General features: G+C 37.2%; 2 protein-coding genes across 3 annotated transcripts; one reads left to right on the top strand and one right to left on the bottom strand.

Annotated features, from left to right (window-relative positions):
- Nucleotides 1-350: 350 nt before the first annotated feature.
- vps36 (vacuolar protein sorting 36 homolog) lies at nucleotides 351-6012 on the bottom strand. Its single transcript, XM_044140763.1, has 14 exons — nucleotides 5824-6012; nucleotides 5537-5605; nucleotides 5086-5156; nucleotides 4650-4764; nucleotides 4446-4532; nucleotides 3982-4068; nucleotides 3654-3686; nucleotides 2685-2762; nucleotides 2374-2508; nucleotides 2202-2267; nucleotides 2020-2084; nucleotides 1158-1242; nucleotides 971-1047; nucleotides 351-846 (listed from the first exon to the last, which is right to left on the bottom strand). The coding sequence occupies exons 1-14, from the start codon at nucleotides 5917-5919 to the stop codon at nucleotides 765-767; spliced, it is 1146 nt and encodes a 381-aa protein (XP_043996698.1). The 5' UTR covers nucleotides 5920-6012; the 3' UTR covers nucleotides 351-764.
- Nucleotides 6013-6190: 178 nt separating this feature from the next.
- On the top strand, nucleotides 6191-17931 carry proser1 (proline and serine rich 1). 2 transcript variants are annotated; one of them, XM_044140760.1, is made up of 12 exons: nucleotides 6191-6791; nucleotides 6866-6931; nucleotides 8076-8144; nucleotides 8337-8431; nucleotides 8542-8635; nucleotides 8807-8917; nucleotides 9231-9332; nucleotides 9957-10035; nucleotides 10260-10352; nucleotides 12425-13760; nucleotides 15907-16051; nucleotides 16169-17931. In XM_044140760.1, exons 1-12 carry the CDS (start codon nucleotides 6747-6749, stop codon nucleotides 16280-16282), a joined length of 2349 nt encoding a protein of 782 aa, XP_043996695.1. In that variant the 5' UTR covers nucleotides 6191-6746; the 3' UTR covers nucleotides 16283-17931. The 2 variants fall into 2 exon arrangements, with proteins under 2 accessions (XP_043996695.1, XP_043996697.1); XM_044140762.1 differs by lacking the exon at nucleotides 10260-10352 and having other exon boundaries at nucleotides 6200-6791.
- The last annotated feature ends 907 nt before the right edge of the window (nucleotides 17932-18838 follow it).

Raw genomic sequence — 18838 nt, 5'->3', positions numbered from 1 at the left:
ATAGCTAGATAATAAAATGCTTTGATTTATGTTTATTCACAAGTCTGTTTAGTTACAACTTATTTAAATAAACTCTTATAGAATGTATCTCTGTCAAGATACATAAATATCTTGACAGAGGTCATTTGGAACTGACCCCTGTTTTCTAGGAAATAAGCCAAATTGGAAGGAAATTTTGTAGCAGTTTTATTAAATTTTGACCTGTAATGAAAATGATGGAACAGAACAAACTTCTTCTGATAGACAAGACCGAAAGACAAAATTCCAAAGACAAAGTCAAGTGACATGGTTTGCTGAAATGCTGCACATCCAGACATGCTTGCACATTGCTCAACAAACAGGACAACAGCAAAGGTTTCCAACCATTTATTATAAAAATATATGGCTTACTTTGGAACAATGGATCCAGATACTAGAGGCTGCAAGAGTTTCATAACAGTGTGCTAGCTTCAAATAAGCCTGCAGGTAAATCACAAAGACAAGAAAGTGGAAAACATACCGTACATCAAATGAACAGAGAGCATTAAGTGCATTCTGTAAAATAATGTAGAATATTTTCCTTATATACAGTATTTAGAGGTAATTTAGAAAGACGATAATTAAGAGAAAAACTTTGCCTCATAGATTAGGTGATCTAAAAAATACAATAAAATGGAAAAACAACAAAGAGGACCCACACTAACAGCCAAGAGTCATCACGAGACAGACTTCATCATGTATAGTTTTCATGTTCATCGTATATTCTTAGCATTTACTTAAACAGATCAAAAACAGTTTGGGTAAAATCTTAAACCCTCAACAGAGTCATCCCTACAAAGGTGGCCCATCTTCTCGGCAAGCAGCAACCTGAGAATGAAAAGCAACAGAACACAAATAAAGAAGAGCAAATGTGCAAAACTGAGGAAAAAACCCCCATTAAAAACACTGTCAAACATAAGACACAGATGATGACTATTTTATGTTAGCTTACCGCTCCTTAGACAGAAGAACAGAAAGTCCCAAGAGCTTTGCAAACTCCTCTGCTGTCAGGGAACCTTTTTCTGTCACCTGCAATTAAATCACAAATCACAATGACAAATAATAAGGATAAATACCTCAAACATTTAGCAGATAGTGGAACAAGCTAGGGTAAGACATTCATGAAGGTTGAAACTCACATTGTCCAGAGCTGAGGCTATCATCTCCTCTTCACTGTGGGATTGCAGCTGAACCACCATCACACCGCTGTCAAACACACGCAGCCTAAACACAAGTCAAGACGCCAAAACAAAAAAACTAAAAAAATCTGAAGTAAGGAAATCCGTTAGGCATTTTAGAGCAAAGCTAAAACAAACACAGACATCAATACATTAAAAATATATACATAAAAAATGCTAGAAAGGCACTGTTTATTAATCACTGCAACTGGATGTGGGAAAACGTGGATCATCTTATAACTACTTGAGAAGTGATTGATCAGGACTGATATGCAGAATTTGGCATCTGACCTAAAGGGATAAAACATGGCAACAACTGAAACAAGACCAACAAGAAGAAGTTAATGAGACACAAATATCCTTTGGTTTTATTTCAAGACATCAGATTAAAAGGGCTTTACACATATGGATTTCACACTCCAACTTAAGAAGATAACAATTTTGAAACCCATGTTTTATCTTCTTTAACTTCACCAGTCCTTGGTCAAATAAAATCCCAGTATATGCATAGAGGTTTGTGGTTGCAGCACTTTTTTTTTTTTTTTTAAAAAAAGGTCCATGATTACTTTATTGAAATACAAAGTTTAGGTTCACAAGGACCAGTATTCCAAAACCAATATGGGAAAACTTGGCTTTTGTTATTTCAAAAGAAAAAGAAAAAAAAAGACAAGAAGTAACAGGAAATGACAACTGCGGAAGCCTGGACGTTCTCACAACAGGAAGCCAGGCAGGAAGAGCCTGGTCAGCTTCCTGCAATGCTAAACACTTAACCTGCTCAGCATCTAAGGAATGTAACACACACAGACAAACAAGTCAAACTCACCTCAAGGGTAGTTTCAAGGACTCAAACATTTTGCAGGCGTTTAGCAAATCTTCAGGAGATAAAAGCTGGGGGAAAAAGGAAAGAAAGCATAAGCATAGAAGTTTGTCTGGGGTGTAACTGTCCAAATTACCAACTTATGTCACATGAAGCATCAGCTGACACGATCAACATGTGAGCATCACCTCCATCCCCCTGGCACGGTTGACCAGACAATACACCTCTGTGAGAGCCATCATACCACCACGCTCCTGAGATGGCAGCATAAAGAGAGTATGAAATTTATGCAAGAGTCCCAAGAATAAAACATGAATTTGTTTTATTCTTGTGTAGACAGCAAACAAATGAGACACCCACCTCTAGAGGAGCCTGCAGCATGTCTCCCAGTTGCTTAGCCAGTTGCATATGATAATGAGTACCAGAGCCGTGTGTTTCCCTCGTAACAGGGTTAGCAATGCCCATGCTCAAGAGGTAAGACTTAAAGCGAATTGTCTATGAAAAGAAACAAAACTGTAGATTCAAAAAATGTTGCTAATCTTTGAGCATCAATGAGTTAATACCAAGAAATACGGTATCCGATTCATACTTTAGTAAATTTGAAGAACGAAGGCAAAAACTTTAATTTTTAAGAGTGTTACTGTATCTGATGATGTTGCTGGTATTCTTACCTCATCTTCTGTTATGTCTCCCTGTTTGTCTTTGATCTTGTTTGCAATAGATCTGGACAACTCCACCATCTCTTTGGCCTGCCAGTTAGAGGGTCATTTAGAATATCACACTGGAGGTTGATATTGATCAAGAATATGCAGTCTTTTCACTTGTGACTGAACATTTGCACATCAAAAGTATTCCTACCCCTTTCACCTCTTCAAAATGTGTCATCTAACCAAAAATGTATTTTATTGGGACATAACAAGATTGTAACCAACACAAAGGAGTGTTTACCTGTATAGAGAAAGAAAAATGATACATGCCAATATGCATACACATGCATTTAGCCCCCTTTAATCTAATACCCCTTTATAAAATATAAGGCAACAACTGCTTTCAGAGGTGATCTAATTAGTATAATATGCCGGACATGTCAGGGTTGTGGAGCTAAAAAAAGAAGGCTTTGGAAAGGAGCCATATGAAGCCTTTTCTCCAGTTTGCTACAAGCTACATAGGGAACATAACAAACATATGGAAGAAGGTATTGTGGTCAGATAATATCTTCAGGCAAGATAACATCCTGGGAAAAACTGACAATAAATGTAACTCTGAGCACATCATTGACATGGTGAAATATGATAATAGTATGTTAAATTTAGCTAAATAGCACAGCTATTTTACAGAAAAAAGTCCCCTAAAAATAACTACCCACTCTCTAAATGTGCAAATCAGATAAAGACATACCCAAAACAGACTTGCTCCTGATCAAAAAGATGGTTCTACAAACTATTTACTCAGGATGGCTGAAATCAAATGGATGGAACATTTTCATTTGTAAAAATTGTCACAATTGTTTTTGTTCAATAAAATCCTAATAAAATACATTGACAGTTGTGAAGTTCAAGGGGTATGATTACTTTTGCAAGGTACTTGCAGATAACTTCCATCATATATTTGCAGGAAAACACAATAAAAGCTTCCTTTACCTTCACCATAAGCTTACTGAGGTCCTCAAAGGCCTAAAGGCAAATATGAAAAGTTGTTGAAGCTTCAGATATTTAGAAGATTTAATAGTAAAATACAAATATTTTACAGAACAATCTATCCATAACTACAAGACAGTTAAAATGCAACTTTCATGTTAGCTTTTAAATTGCTATTCCTTCATATCATTGCCTTTAGTAGCTTTGATATCTTATGTGATGTCAGGATTTCATTTCTGCCTTCTGAGATATTTCCACAAATCATCTGAAAATACAGGATCTCAATACCGTCATTCCTTTGCTTTTTTTCTATTTTGCTTCCAGAGATTACCTCAGAAATGTTCTTGTCTGTTTCTTTCCTCTTCTCCTCTATCTTCCTTTCAATGCCAACAATTCCCACTGCTCGTGTCCTTCCTGTCTACATGGCCACAAAGGGAAAGAAAAACGCACGCAGTTAAACAGTAAATTCAACAGCTGTTAACTATAATCAAAGGACAAAGAAACATAATGGCAGAGAAAACTCCCTCTATTTAAAAATGGTGGATTTTGTTTAACTTCACTGGATAATAACTAAATTAACTATGATTAAAACAAAACTATGTTTAATTAGCTCAAATAACATAAAAAAAAAGACTGCCACCCAGTGGATAACAATTAAACTGGCCACAAATATCTGATTGAATCTTTAAAGCCATACATTTGCATCAGGGTAATCCTCTAGCTCTTATCTTGTAGCCTGGAACAGGGTTGTGATTAAGATAAATTGAGAAGGATGTTGTTTGTTCAAATTCTAACCTGACCAGTTCCTGTTGAGATGGGTTGTGAAACTGGCGTATTCTCCCACCTTTTCTGGGTAATCTCTTCTGTCAGTCTCCTGTAAAACTGCAATTAAATGGTACGGCGTCAGTTCCAGCCAGGTAATCAAGAATAGAAAATCAAGAAGAGAGTGCAAAGACTAAAACAGAATGAGCTCTGAAAACTGTGTGCATGTGGGAATACCTCAATCTGCCCATGTTCTTTAAAAGACAGCTTGATGAAAGAGTACTTGCTGTTCTGGTATGGACCAGGCTCCTTGTTGACAGGTGATGGATGCAGGTGGATTACTATTTTTGCACTTTAAGGCAAAAAAAAATAAATCAGTTAATCAATGCTGTTTTGAATAGATTTAAGTTGTGTGACACTACTAAAAGAGGAAATATAACTTATGATTAGTGATCATCTTTTTATCACTATCTTTAATCTTTTTTCTTGTGCATTTTTTTCATAATCACATTGCCCCCACCACTCCTCAAGAATCTCTCAGTCATTAAAATAGGGTTAGGAATAGGGCCAAAAGTATTATTAAACCTTACTATAACTACAGTTTTGACAGTGGGAACAGTTGTTATAGTAAAGAAAGTGAAACTAGCTAACTAACTATCCAACTTCTGTGTACCTCTTTCCTACTCCTGCAGCCTGTTCCTCAAAGAAAATAATCTGAGACAGGGGCATGGCCATGCAGCAGTCCTGACAAATGGAAAAAAGAAATGCACAAGTCACAATTAGAGAAATCATTGAAAAGTACTTAACTATAATGTGTTATAAAACAATCACCTTAAAGGTTAAAGCAAGAACAAAAACCTGCAATGTGAATAAATTACTTTAATTTAAGGTGAATGTTGACCAAAGTTTTGGTTTCATGTTGGAAGTTACATGGCAACAATCATAAGTTACTGTTTACAATAAGAGGAGTCTACCACAAGTAATAGCACTATAACTGCACATCTCATATCCGCAGACAATGCTGCATGTGTAAACTGTTGTTTTATGGCTCATCTTTGAGTCAAATATCAGTTTAAGATGAGAATAAATAACCTTTGCTTTATTTGTATTTAAAATTTCCTTACGTGATTCTTCCCGTCCCTCCAGATCAACCGGTGTGTACTTAACAAGGCGACTCCAACATCCAATTTTGCCTGGTAGTAATACAGGAAGTAATTTTTCATTATGGCAATAATCTTAACATGTTTCGAGTATGAAGAGTTTTATAGAAGTATTTTTTTCCCCAATGCTTGTATGTATAATGAACAGTGCCTGGATTCACTACAATCTAATTTACAGAATTTCTTACTCAATTTTGCGTCTCTGTTTTGGTAGCAATAAAAAAAACTGCTAATAAATAATAAACCTTTACCTTATCATCACCGTCATACAGTCTGACACCTCTCTGCTGTATCACTAAAGTTTCGTTTATTTCTAAGAGCCCATTTGACCACGAAAACCGGTCCATTTTTCTATTCTAAGAAGGATAAGACCAAAAACAATATATTGCTCCGCTGCAAACACCCGTTCTGTATTTACTTCCTGTAAGCTGTTTAAAAGTCGCCTGCATAGAATCACTAACATAGCATTAAGTGTAAAATAGAAATGTTGCAGAATCCATGTTAAATATGTATAAATTATATTATATGGTGTTTTTCTCTTATTATTTGTTAGCTACTGTTTTAAAAAAAAAATCTACTTCAAATGTTTGCAATCAGGTCCCTCACGGGTGTCCTTTCGTTGTTGACGTCCTAGCGCCAGCTGTCAGCAGCACCAGCTAGCTGAACTTGTGCCGTTTTTTGCACTCTTCATTCAGATTTTAACGATTTCTATAAATGTGCTTGCAACGGTGGAAATTTTATCACTAGCCTGTTTGAACCAAACTTGGCTGTACGACCGGTCACATATTTGTTTGTGTATTTTTTATTGTATCTTTTTGTCGCGTCGTCGTCTCGATTTGAATAACTGTAGCACGCTAGCTTGTTGTTAGCTACAGCCACATTTGGTTCTGCTCTGCAGACATATCCCCTATTTGGAAGTCATTGTTTACTGTCCCAGAGCTAAGTTACTTAAGGAGTATTTTAACCATGCGATTATTAAATATTTCACTGCACTCGTATAATGTCTTAAGTCTTGGTTTTAGTAAAAAATGAGTTTATGTTAAAGGCGAGGAACAGAAAATAGATTTTAACCTAATCTTATCCGAATGCCTTTTATTTTATTTGACCTCAATTGTATTTTAAATATTACATTGACCTTTTTAGTTGTATTGTAATCAATAACAAATAATCGAACATGGATAAGAAATCTTTCGACATCGTCTTGGATGAGATAAGAAAGGTATTAAAAATATGTCTGATTTATAATTGTTATTACTTCGTCTACAATATTGTTTAACGTCTACGTTCTTTCAGTGCGTCCTTACGGACCAGCGGATCAGAGCCATAGAGCAGGTTCATGGATATTTCTCCAGTGAGCAGGTAAGGTACCGCCCAGACTCCTTCATCTTTATGAGTATGCCATGGTTACTTACTATCATACACTTTGTGTTGCATTTTATACAACACAATCTGATCTTAATAGAGTGGATATAGGGTGATGTTGTTTAAAGATTTCAGAGGTTTGTCAAGGAACAAACAGCATCAAGAAATAGATTAAACCACATAGAAGAAAGAGTTGTGGAAAAGTTTAAAGCAGAATATAAATGGCTTAAACAATATCTTAAGCTTCGAACATCTCATGGGACAAGTTAATACATCATCTAAACATAGAAACAATATTGCATGATTGCAAACATACCAAGATGTGGCCATTTACCTAAGCTCACGGGCCCCAGCACAGTTAAGGTCGATTATGGAAGAGTAGCAAAACGATAGACTGTCGAACTCCAGTTTCAACTTTGACACATGCAATGTAGGAGAGAGTAAACACGTGAAAGAATGTGCTCTGGTCAGATAAAACCAGAAAAACTTTCTGGCCTCATGTCACCCTTAGCGCACCAGCCCTATCGTAAAACATTGTAGTGGTAGTGTCATCAAGATGTGCTTTTCCTCTGTAGGAATAAAGAATCTAGTCAGAAAAATTGGGAAGGTAGATGTGGCTAAATACATGACAACTGTAGAAGAAGGCCTGTTAGAGACCATACAGATGCTAAATTATATGTATATGTTAGAATGACAGAGATGTGAATCCAACTGAGAATCTGGCAACACTTGGACATTGCTGCATCCAATCTGACTGAGCTTGAGCTATTTTTGCAAAGAATGGGCAAAAAGTTCAGTTGATGTGTAAAGTTGGTACAGAAATACCCTAATGATGTGAAGCTATAATAATAGTTAAAGCTGGTTCTAAAAAGGATTGACCCATTGACCCAAGGACTGATAAATATGTAACCCTCCTGCCAATTCAGACATTAATTTGTTAGAAAGTTTGTAAACCATTTCACAATTTCCTTCTGTGTAACTGAATCCGTTTAGGTTGTAGTTGTAACAAAATGTGCTAAAGTTCCTGTGGTATGAATATTTTGCAAAGCATTATATTTCACAGAAAGTATATTTTTTTGTTTTGTTGTTCCAGAGCTCTCTTTAACTTCGATAGTTCTAATAAGGTACTTAATGTGTGCAGGTGATGGAAATCCTGAAGTACTTCTCATGGGCAGAACCGCAGATCAAAGCAGTTAAAGCACTCCAGCATGTAAGTAGAAGCACTTTTGACTAAACCAGACTGTGCTATTCATTTTCACTGATCAGCCTCACATCCCACGTGGTCACAGTGCTCCTTCTACTATAGCAATCTCTCATCACCAGGGTAGCAAGGCATGTCTTAAAAACTCTTTACAAAATGGAGGCATAATGTTGTATCTGTTCCTGTTTCTGTTGTCTTTAGAAAATGGTTGCAATCCCTACAACCAAAGTTGCAAACATTCTGAACTGCTTCACTTTCTCCAAGGACAGACTTGTTGTCCTGGAATTAATAGCTTTGTGAGTACAGTTTAAAGTAACATTTAATGTGGTCAAATGTTGTTTGTAAATCACTGTGATTTTTCAGTTGTTTGTTGGTTTATTCAGTAGGCATTTCTGTTTCCATACAGGAATATTTTAGATGCTCAGAATTATCGACCAGTGGAGGATCTGTTCCGGATACACGCATCTGAGAAGAAGCGGGCTCGCAGGATATTAGAGCAGGTGAGTACAAAGATAAATAAAAAACGAAACAGTTTTTACTTTATCAAGAATTACTTGTTTTAAGAAAAAAATGTGGTAGCTGCTTTGAGAGCTAAATGAGTAAAGTAATTTATTATTTTAAAAATATAAAATAAAACATTTAATCGAAAACACATGTCTTTGTCTTGTTAGGTTTGTAAGGTTGGTTGCAAGGCTCCTGTCGCCATGATCTCATCCTGTGGAATGATTCCGGGAAATCCATACCCTAAAGGGAGGCCCAGCTTGGTCACTGGCACTTTTCCTGTGAGTATAAACAATATTTAATAGCTAAGTTACTTGAATATAATTTATATGAAATTTCTGTATTTATATTAAACTTAAGTGACAGCAGTTCTGCTACTATCTTCTCAATGCACAACATAGTCTTGTTTTGTTTTTCCCCACATATAGAGATTGTTATAAAATGTCATTGATATGAAACATGGTTGCTCATTAAATTTTTTGATTGGATGAATTATACATTAAAAAGAAGTAAACTTGTTCGTCTGAGGTTGAATGTTTATGTTTTTCTTAAGAATGATCGTTTTGAAATGACAGATTTTGCTTCTAACCTCAGGGAATCCTCCCAATTAAAAAAGACAGTGAGAAAAAAGAAGATGGCTCCAATAGTATGGAGGGGAAAGGAATTGCTTCCAGGATTATAGGACCTTTCAAACCTGTAAGTCTAGAACTGATAATGAGCTGTATGTTTGTATATGTGTCACTTACATCTTCTAATGCGGTGAAATCTGATTGCACAAGTTTTTATGTTCCAAAACTATGTTCCCTGAGCTACCGATTGATGAGAGCCCTAAAAAGACACACCTCCTTTTTATTGTTTTAACTGGACATCTGTATGACGTCCATGTGGGGACTGATATGGACCTGTGACGATATGCCGAGCTGGAACTTTCAATCTGTCACATGACATTCACAAAATTCTATGTATTTTATTGGGAATTTTAAGACGCATATCAACACAAGATTGTGAATAATTGTGAAGTAGTATGTGTGTGAAGTAGTAGTGATAGGACAATGGGTTTTTAGACTTTGTTTTTGTTTTTTTTGTTGTTGTTTATTTTTTACAAATAATCAAAAAAATTTGGGCATTTGTATTGAACAAACCCATTAAAATAAGCTGTTTTGCAATGCCTAATACGCTACCGTATTTATCAATTTGGTGACTTCTGAAAGTTGCCACAATTTCAAACCAGAATCTCAATAAAGTACATCATACAGTACAAGGTTTGGTTTGTATTATAGACTTTTATAAGTGTTTAAATGTTTTGCTTTTTGTTTTTAGTTTCCCTCAACTTACAACCCTCATCGACCTGTTCCTTACCCTATCCCACCCTGCCGGCCTCATGCCACCATCGCACCAAGTAAGAAACAACAAAGCAAAGCACACGTCTCTTCAGTGTAACCTACTTTAGAATTACTTTGAACATCATGCAGCCTACCCGTAATTTAAAAACAGAATGCAGTCACAGGGTGTGTTTTATGACTGTTAGACTTGTATTGATTCTGGTCCATTTGGAAGCTTATTCTGTAAGTTTGTGTCACACTTGTAATGCAGACAACTTTAATATCTGCAACTGCTACTTAGGTGCGTACAACAACGCAGGCCTTGTTTCTGTGGGAGGGGTCATAACAGCCAACGTGCCCCCTCCCCCGTACCACTCTTCTCACAAAATAGCAGGTATGATTCCTTTAAGGCAAGTTGTGCCTAGACTCTTTCTGAAGCTTGCAGCTTACCTTGCTGGCATGCTGCTCACCTGTTGCTTCTTCAGTTTACCAGGTAACTGATTTCAGTTTAACTTTGGTTGGAGCACATTGATTGACCAGAAAAATACTACAAATTGCAACATATTGCAGTTTACTATTATTATGACATTGTTCTTATCTATATATTGTGGGTAAATGCTAGGGATGGGCTAGTAATATCTTATACTAGACAACATTCTAGAGCATTTATGGCTATAACAGAAATAATAAAAGTGATTATAAAAATATATATAAAAATCTATGATAATATATAGTATTATGACAAATATATATAAAAAGTTCACTGTAATGTTTCTTGCTTTAACTGCAAATCAAAGCCAGAATCTTCACAGTTTTTAACTAGATTTGTAGTTCTAAAACTGTTTAGATGGAAAAATATAATTAACACTCCTATTTCTTTTTTTGCAAACATATTAATGATGACAAACTGCCATCCCAAGACTTCATTGTAAGATTAAACTTAGTGCTTTGGAACTAAGTTTATTTAAGGTTGTTTAGATGTCAAAAAAAAACGTCACCACATTGTTAAATAGGAAGCCCAACTTCCAACATTGCTGTTTCATAATTTCAGAAACATATACATGTAATTAAATGTTCCAAAACATCCATGAGTCTGAGTCTGAATTTTTGAGTAGAAAATGTATGATTCCTGTAAGCAAATGGATTTATTTTAAATTGTCTTTAATTATATGTACTGCAAGATTAGTTATGTCTGTGACAGACTGGCGACCTGTCCAGGGTGAATCTCGCCTCTCGCCCTGAACGTTAGCTGGAGATAGGCACCAGCAACCCTCCCAACCCCACTAGGGACAAGGGTGTAAGAAAATGGATAGATAGATGGAACATTAGTTATGTTAGGTTTTGAAAGCACCGTTAAGGAAATATCGAGGCTCTCACACACAAAAACAAAGGAGGAAGCATTTTGGCTCCAGTGCTCCATTTTCAGATTTTGTGCCTTGCAGAATATCAGAGGTATTTCTGTTATCTGGTCAGAGTATACATTTTTTCTTGTGAGAATAGGTTTGGGTTTCTAAAGACAAAAAGATATTTAAAATTTAAACTTGGACACTTAGTATTTTACTCTCTAGAAGTATTCTTTCTGTTTCCATTTAACATTCATTGCTTGGGGTAGTCTTTTTTTAACTGCAATATTATTTTTTACACTGGAACTACAGCTGGGTTTCCAAAACAGTTGGTCTGTTTTGTAAGATTCAAAAGAAAAAGGTTTGAGATCCTGTATTTCAATGAAATGACACTTTTGATATAATCAAGTAATGATGATAAAGGATAATGATAAATAAAAGAAAGAAGCAAGTTTTTCTTTTTCTGACTGCTCAAGTTTGTGATTTTGTTTCACAATCAAAAGTTAACAGCTGATGATCAGCAGTCAGTTTAGCTAAATAAGTGAGGGTGGACATGTACTGCTGGTGATTTTCAAGATCCCACCTCTCACTTAATGACATCTAAAATAGACTGCCCATTCCCTGCATGAGCGCAGTGGGAGATTTGAAGAGTTCAGTGATGGCTTTGCTTTTATTTCGATTTAACAAGACATTCCAACATTCTTGAAAATGCAGCTGTTCATTCTCCAAACCCTTTGGGGAGATCACTTGCTACCAAATTTCTCTCATTTGGTTTAACTGAAGCATTTAAGGTTCAAACCACAGATGAGAAGAATTATTAGCTGTGATAAAAGTTAATGTAAGCACAAACCAACCTGAAATCATGATGCAGAAATTTCCCCAAAGGTAAGATGGAGATGCTTTTTAAAACTATTTTTTCAAATACCCATAAAAAGCTGCATGTAGGAATGCGTCTTTGCTATTCCTCCTTGCTTTTTTTTCTTCTTTTATACACATTATGCAAATGATTTGGCTTATTTTAATATTAATTAAATATATCACAACATAACTGACAATAGTTATTTTTCAGATATCTTAATTATAAATTGAATATAATTTTTGACAACCTCTATGTTATTTTCAGGTTACACCAAACCTGGGAATCCACAGAACACCACACCTGGAGTCAACAGTGGGCCACTTCTCATTCCTCATGGGTCCACTCCTTCTACCCCTGCCCCACCCCAGGCTTCACCTTCTCAGCCACCTCCCCCAACTACCCCAATTACACCAGTTTTTCCAGGGATGGTACCTTCCCACAACTTGAATGCCCCCTCTCCTTCCCCAGCTCCATCTCCATCTGTGATCAAAGCTGGACCCCATACCCCCAGTGGTCAAGTCACACCTACACCTTCGTCTGTCATTAAAGCCCACACCCCTTCGGGGACTCCTTGTGGAACTCCTGTCCCAAGCAATGGGGGTTTTTCCTCTTCCCCCTTCCATGGCCTTTCACGACCAGGGACTCCTGCTGCCTCCCGTAGTGGCCAAGACTCCCAGTCGCAGTCAAATTCCATCGGTTCAGCTCAGCAGAGGGCCTATTCCCAGTCTGCGGACCAGCAGTCAGGGCCCAGCTTCTCCGGCATGCACCCACAAGGAGGTAACCCATCTGGTTCAGTGATCCGAAGTTATACCCCTTCCCCTCTCACTCCTGGGTCTTCTACTCCAGTTATCCCAAACTGTTCCACCCCGGGACCCAGTCCAAAACCCTCCCCTGTCCACCCAGGCCAGGCTCAAGCTCAGGGTGTTGTGGCTGGATCCCTGAACAGACATTCTGGGGGCAGCAACAGTGGCAGTAACAGCCCCGTACCCTCAGCCTTTAAGGGCACGTCTCGTTCTGGTACGCCGTCAGTCAGCCCACTGGTGACACCTAGTTCAGCTCAAGCTGCCCTTGCACGTTCTTTGGGTCTGACACACCCCTCAGGTTCTCCTCAAGTGTCTCTCCCTACTCAGGTTGCTATCGCTGGCCTCCAAGCAATATCTGCCAGCCCCGCTGCAACTCATTATCCAGGTCTGTCCCCTTTTCCGGCGCTGTCTTCTTCTCTTCCCTCTGCCACCATTCCTACATCAGTGCCTACAGTGCCTCCCTCCACCAACCATCCACCGTCTTCTGTCTACCAGGGCTTAGCCCCTGGCGCTGCCCCCTCTGCAGCTTCACCTTTCGCTCTAGGCCTCACCTCTGCCCCCTCTATATTCCCAGGCCTTTCTGCTGGGCCTAACCCCACAAGCTTTCCTGGACTGGCTGTATCAGGTGGGGGCGGCACCAGGAGCCCTGTATTGCCTTCATTCATGGGACTATCAGGAGCCACTCCATCCTCAGTTGCATCTGTGGCCCCGCTGCAGGCAGCCACAGTTGGGGTTCCCTCTTCATCACCAGTGTTACCAGGGTTTGCATCTGCTTTCAGCTCCAATTTCCAGCCAGGGTATGTGAACTTGATTTTTTCTCAGATGTTCACACCACAATATTTTGGGTTGTTAAAGGTATACCAAGGCTTTAACAAAATACAATTAAAATTTACAGTTTTACTCCCAGTCTGCTGACTGAAATAAGGCTCACACACTTGTTACACACAGTGCTTAGAGGACAATATATTTTAAAGATTTTAAATTTTACATCATACACTTTTTGAGGTTTAGAGTATTTTTATTGAGATAACCTAACAATTGCTGGAGTAAGCAGAATATTTTTTTATTCTTATATTTTAAGTAAAGCTAAAGGCTCTATAATTACAGGTAAATTGTAATCCGAGAGGAAAAGCAAACACACGAGTATTGTGTCCCAGCCAACACCGTAAAGATCGATTGCGTAGCAGCACCTGGTGTTTGCATGCACCCATGATGCTTACATGCTCTGGGCTTAAAACATTACAGGTCTTCTCTGTAAAATAAAATATTCAAAAGTTGCTTCATCTTTCATCCATTCCAAGACAGAGTACCCTGAAATGACGTCAGGATGCTTTGTGTTCTCTTCATGTGAATCATCACAAAAATTACATTATTTAACTCAAAGTTCGCATAAAATGATTTTCATTTAACAACAGTAACAATGAATATTTAAATAAAAGCATTTGGATCACATTATATATTGTTGTTTGTGTAAAAACAGTAAAACATTAAAAAGCCTATTACTTTTAATCGTACTGCGATAATCTCTTACTGGCCTACACAATACTATGATATGTTTATTATGTCACATGAGTGTAATAATCTTATTCAGTTTGCCAGGTAGTACGCCATTAAGTTCATGTACTTTAAACAAACATAAAGTTCAGGGTTCAGACTTTGAATGGCAATTATATTTGCTTTTTCATCCATTCTTTTTCTAATAATGGCACAGCACAGTAAACAGCGGGTAGAATTACCACACAATGAGTGGAAAAATGTGACATTGATTTCCACTTGCTTGTAAAATCAAAACGTACGGGTATCATAAAGCCTGCCTATCAATTTTCCACCACTGTTGTGCATGACGAACCTAATGCTTCCCCTACTCTGTGCAAACTCCTCTTGTGCTTTTACTCTAGGATTTCAAGCGTGGACTTTGTCCATGTTCTTTGCCAGCTCGGCAGAATAATGACTGCCAGTTATTTTTAATCTCGGAGGCAGAAGCGTAACCTTTTGATGCCATTTCATGTGCTGAAAGAGCAGGTGTTCCCTCAGGAGGAGTGAATAGAAGCCAGCAATTAATATAAAAAAAACTAAACGGAAAAAAATGTACTACTATTATCAGTATTCAAAAATAGGTTTACATCATGTTATAATGATATTCCCTCATCAGAAACATAACTAGAGTGTTTACTTCAAATTTTTCATGCATGTTTGAGAAATCTTTAAACCTCCCTTGGTATCCATTCGGGTTTGTAAGGGAACCAAGCACTCTTCTCATTCACCTTCCTCACTCATCTCCTTCAAACTAGCAGCAGCAAATGGCAACCACCCGGTGGAACTGTGCTGGGCTTATTATTTGAACTTTTTGTCCAGTGCTTCTATGAACATTTGTAAATGCTTGATAGAGGAATGTAAATGTGTTGACGTTCTGGATGCAGAGTTTCAGAAAGAGCAGAAACTTTTTAAAGAGACAGAGGCCAAATTGTAAGGCAATTGCGACGTCAGATTTCTTTGTAGTCATATTTGATTTATTTATAGCTACTTGTTTGTGCTATAAAATTATACTATGTGGCTGGAAAACTCATAACTCTTTGAAGACAGCTGAATCTTTCAGTGACACGATGCAGTGCAGACTGAGGGGTGTTTCACTGAAGTGGAGAATTAATGTCTGTAGTCTGGTTATGTTTTTTTCCTTCGTGTCAAAAGGAAAATATTTACAATACCGGTAAACAGCCATAACAGCATTAGGTATTGATCGGCCCTAAATTTTCATATTGCACACTTACAAATTACACACAGGTGGAGTCTGTGTATTATCACATTAAACTGTGTTTATGTGATAGAAAATAAAACATGGTTAAAAAAAAAACTTTAACACTATAATAGAGTTCAGCTGTAACACTCCTGAGGAAATTGCAAGCTTTTCCCATCAAGCACTCATGAAGTATTTATGCATTCCAGTTTGAGCGGCGCGCTCCAGGCTCCTGGAGGCAGTGGATTCCCTGGTTTACTCTCCTTCCCTCCAGTACCAGGCTTCCCTCCCTCTGCCTCCGCTGCTGCTCTCAGCGGCCTCCACAACCCGTCGATGTCGTCTGCTCTACTTCAGGCATGTTCCATAAAAACAGCATGCTGAAGTATTTATGCATTCAGCTGATGGTCAAAAGTATTTGACTATCATTTTAATAGACTGTTATAAAAACCCAGCTATTTTCTTGTGTTTCAGGCTCATTCTACATCTGCACTAGAGAACTTTCCTCCTCAACCCAACTACCATCCTGGTCCTGGAAACCCCTTCTCTCTCCAGCCAGGACTACATCCCCAGTTGGGCTGGCAGTGAAACATGCCGTTCAACACATTCAAACTTAGACCCTGACCCCGATGCCTTGCCTCTCCCTGTCCTCTTAGGAGGTAATGTGTCACTGGCCTTGAACCCTCAGGACTACAAAACAGCACTGTTGCATTTCTGTGTGTGTTACAGAAGAACCGTCTAAATTGAAGAAACACTAGTCTGGATAAGTATGGCATACTTGTAATAAATAGTAGGTAGGAGTTGTAAATAACAGCAACAAAGTTGTGAGGTTTAACACATAGATTGTGACTAGTTGAAACAATAGCTTGGACTTGCCTGTTTTTAATAATTATTATGAACATTTATTACAGAATTATGCAAAATATGACAAATGTAAAATTATAGCTTTCATGATTAACTGTTTTATATGATTCAGCAGGAAAGCGAATGGACATATAAATTATGTCGTTTACCTGTTATCACAATGTGAACTTACCACCGACCTGCTGCTTGTGAAATGAATTTTTACAGGAATAATTATGATGTTTGTGCAGTTTTGGTCAGTGTAATGTCTAAGGTCATTTTGATCTGGAAGGAATGTGTTTGTGTGATAGAAAATATCCCAGGCCTGAAAAGTCAGGAAGAGATATGAAATAACATTTGCAACTAAGTATTGAAATGCCTCAGGTGTGGACAGTTCCTGAACACACTCATAGGAATCCAGCATGAAATGAGCCAAGAGATCTGCACAAGTGGAAGAAAAGGACGCCATTTTGTAAAACATCCAAATAGACACCAGTATATATAAAATCCTATAAAAGGCCCTGCGACCATTAAAAAGTAGCAGACTTTCTGTAATGTACCTTGTAATGAGTACACAGATGTGCTGAATAAATCTCCTCCCAGTTGGCCTGATTGGAGCAGAGATTCGGGTCCTGTGTGATGATTTTTATTTTATAGGTTTGCTACTTTTTCACTCTTCAACAGATTCAGTCTTGTAAATATTTTCTGTTGTGTGAAGAGTGGGAGTGTTACATCTTAAAAAATGATTTTTGGCAGCTTTGGTCAAGTTTTGGACTTTTGATGTATATATCTGTGAGTATTTTACTGTCATTCCCTTTTTCTTTTTTTTTTTACAAACTTAGTCTGACTATTCCTGTACAGTAGTATTTGACCAGATATACAGCTACATGACATAATGTAGAATACCAATGAAATGCTAATTTATCTCAATAACTGAATTCAATTTGATTGGATTGAATTAAATGATTTTCAAATGAAAGACATTTACTTTCAAATGAAGAAACGAGTAGCTCTTTAGCTTTGACAGGATGCTGTCATCATTGTCCCTGTTTTAGGGACAGTGATGCTACAGTTGTATCCCATGTATTGGGTGTATCTGTCTGTGTGTCACGGCTGTTGAAGGTCTTACCCAATGACATGGGATCCAACTGTCTGTACGAATATCACCTAAACTTTTAAGTGAGTTTTGATTCACAACCATCTCGAGATTTCCAGCTGAGTTTCACTTTTTGATTTGATTAAATAATTTAACTTCATGATCATCAGATCATTTACTGAGAGGAAGATGAACAGTGATGTTTATGTTCTTCACACACCTGGTAACACAAGGCTGATTGATGTGTTTATGAATTGTTCATACCATTTTTTTCTTTAAATTAAAGGAACAAATTATGTTTATTGATGTTGCCGTTCACATACACAGTTGACAGATTGTTTTAAATGATGAACATTTTATTTTGGATTTGTCATATTTGTATTTCCATATGTTCCACATTTTCTCAGTGATCTAGTTTCTGTAGTTGTTTCTGTTTGTGTTGCATTGACTGTCAGGACGCCCTTTAAATAAAATTACCCATCCTAGATGAAATATAAAGTACAGTATATGTTTTTTTATCTGAAATAAGAACTTGTTGGACATACATATGCATCTATATCTGTCTGTCTCTCTATTTATTTTTTTATTTCGAACATGATTGTATAAAATCCCAAGAACAAGAAAAATCACATGAACAAGGAATGCAAGACACATTTTTTGTTCCACAATAATCTTAACATATGTGTTGGCCTCAATTTACATATACAAATTTGTGCTCTTACCTATATTTCTGTCTTGTGAAAAGTGACCTCCTTATATATCCTTTTAAACTGAATTGAAATTTGACTTTGTTTTAACTCCTCATTTAACTTGTTCCATAATTTTATACCATGAATTGAAATACAAAAACTCTTTCTTGTTGTGCATATGCTATGAATCCTTAAGTTTGAGTAACTCCTTAAGTTATGTCCCCCTTTCATATATATATATATATATATATATATATGCAATACTCATAATTCCACTCCACACTTCCAGTCAACCTTTATAATATTTATTGACATCCGTACTATTGCTCAATACAGGTGACCAGTCAGGTGTCGATTAGTCACAAGGATTGCCGGGCATGATATTCCTTTAGCACTGTTTCCATTCATCTCTATTTTCCACTATCTCACCTTTTCCAAACAAATGACAGATTGTAATCGCTAAACATTTTCTCCCATAGATAAGTATTTGCATACAGTTCTCTCAAAAACTTCATA

This window comes from Gambusia affinis, linkage group LG15, assembly GCF_019740435.1.
Source record: "Gambusia affinis linkage group LG15, SWU_Gaff_1.0, whole genome shotgun sequence".
Classification (NCBI taxonomy): Eukaryota; Metazoa; Chordata; class Actinopteri; order Cyprinodontiformes; family Poeciliidae; genus Gambusia; species Gambusia affinis.
The sequence above is the reverse complement of the archived record's forward strand: the minus strand, read 5'-3'. Positions and strand labels throughout refer to the sequence as shown.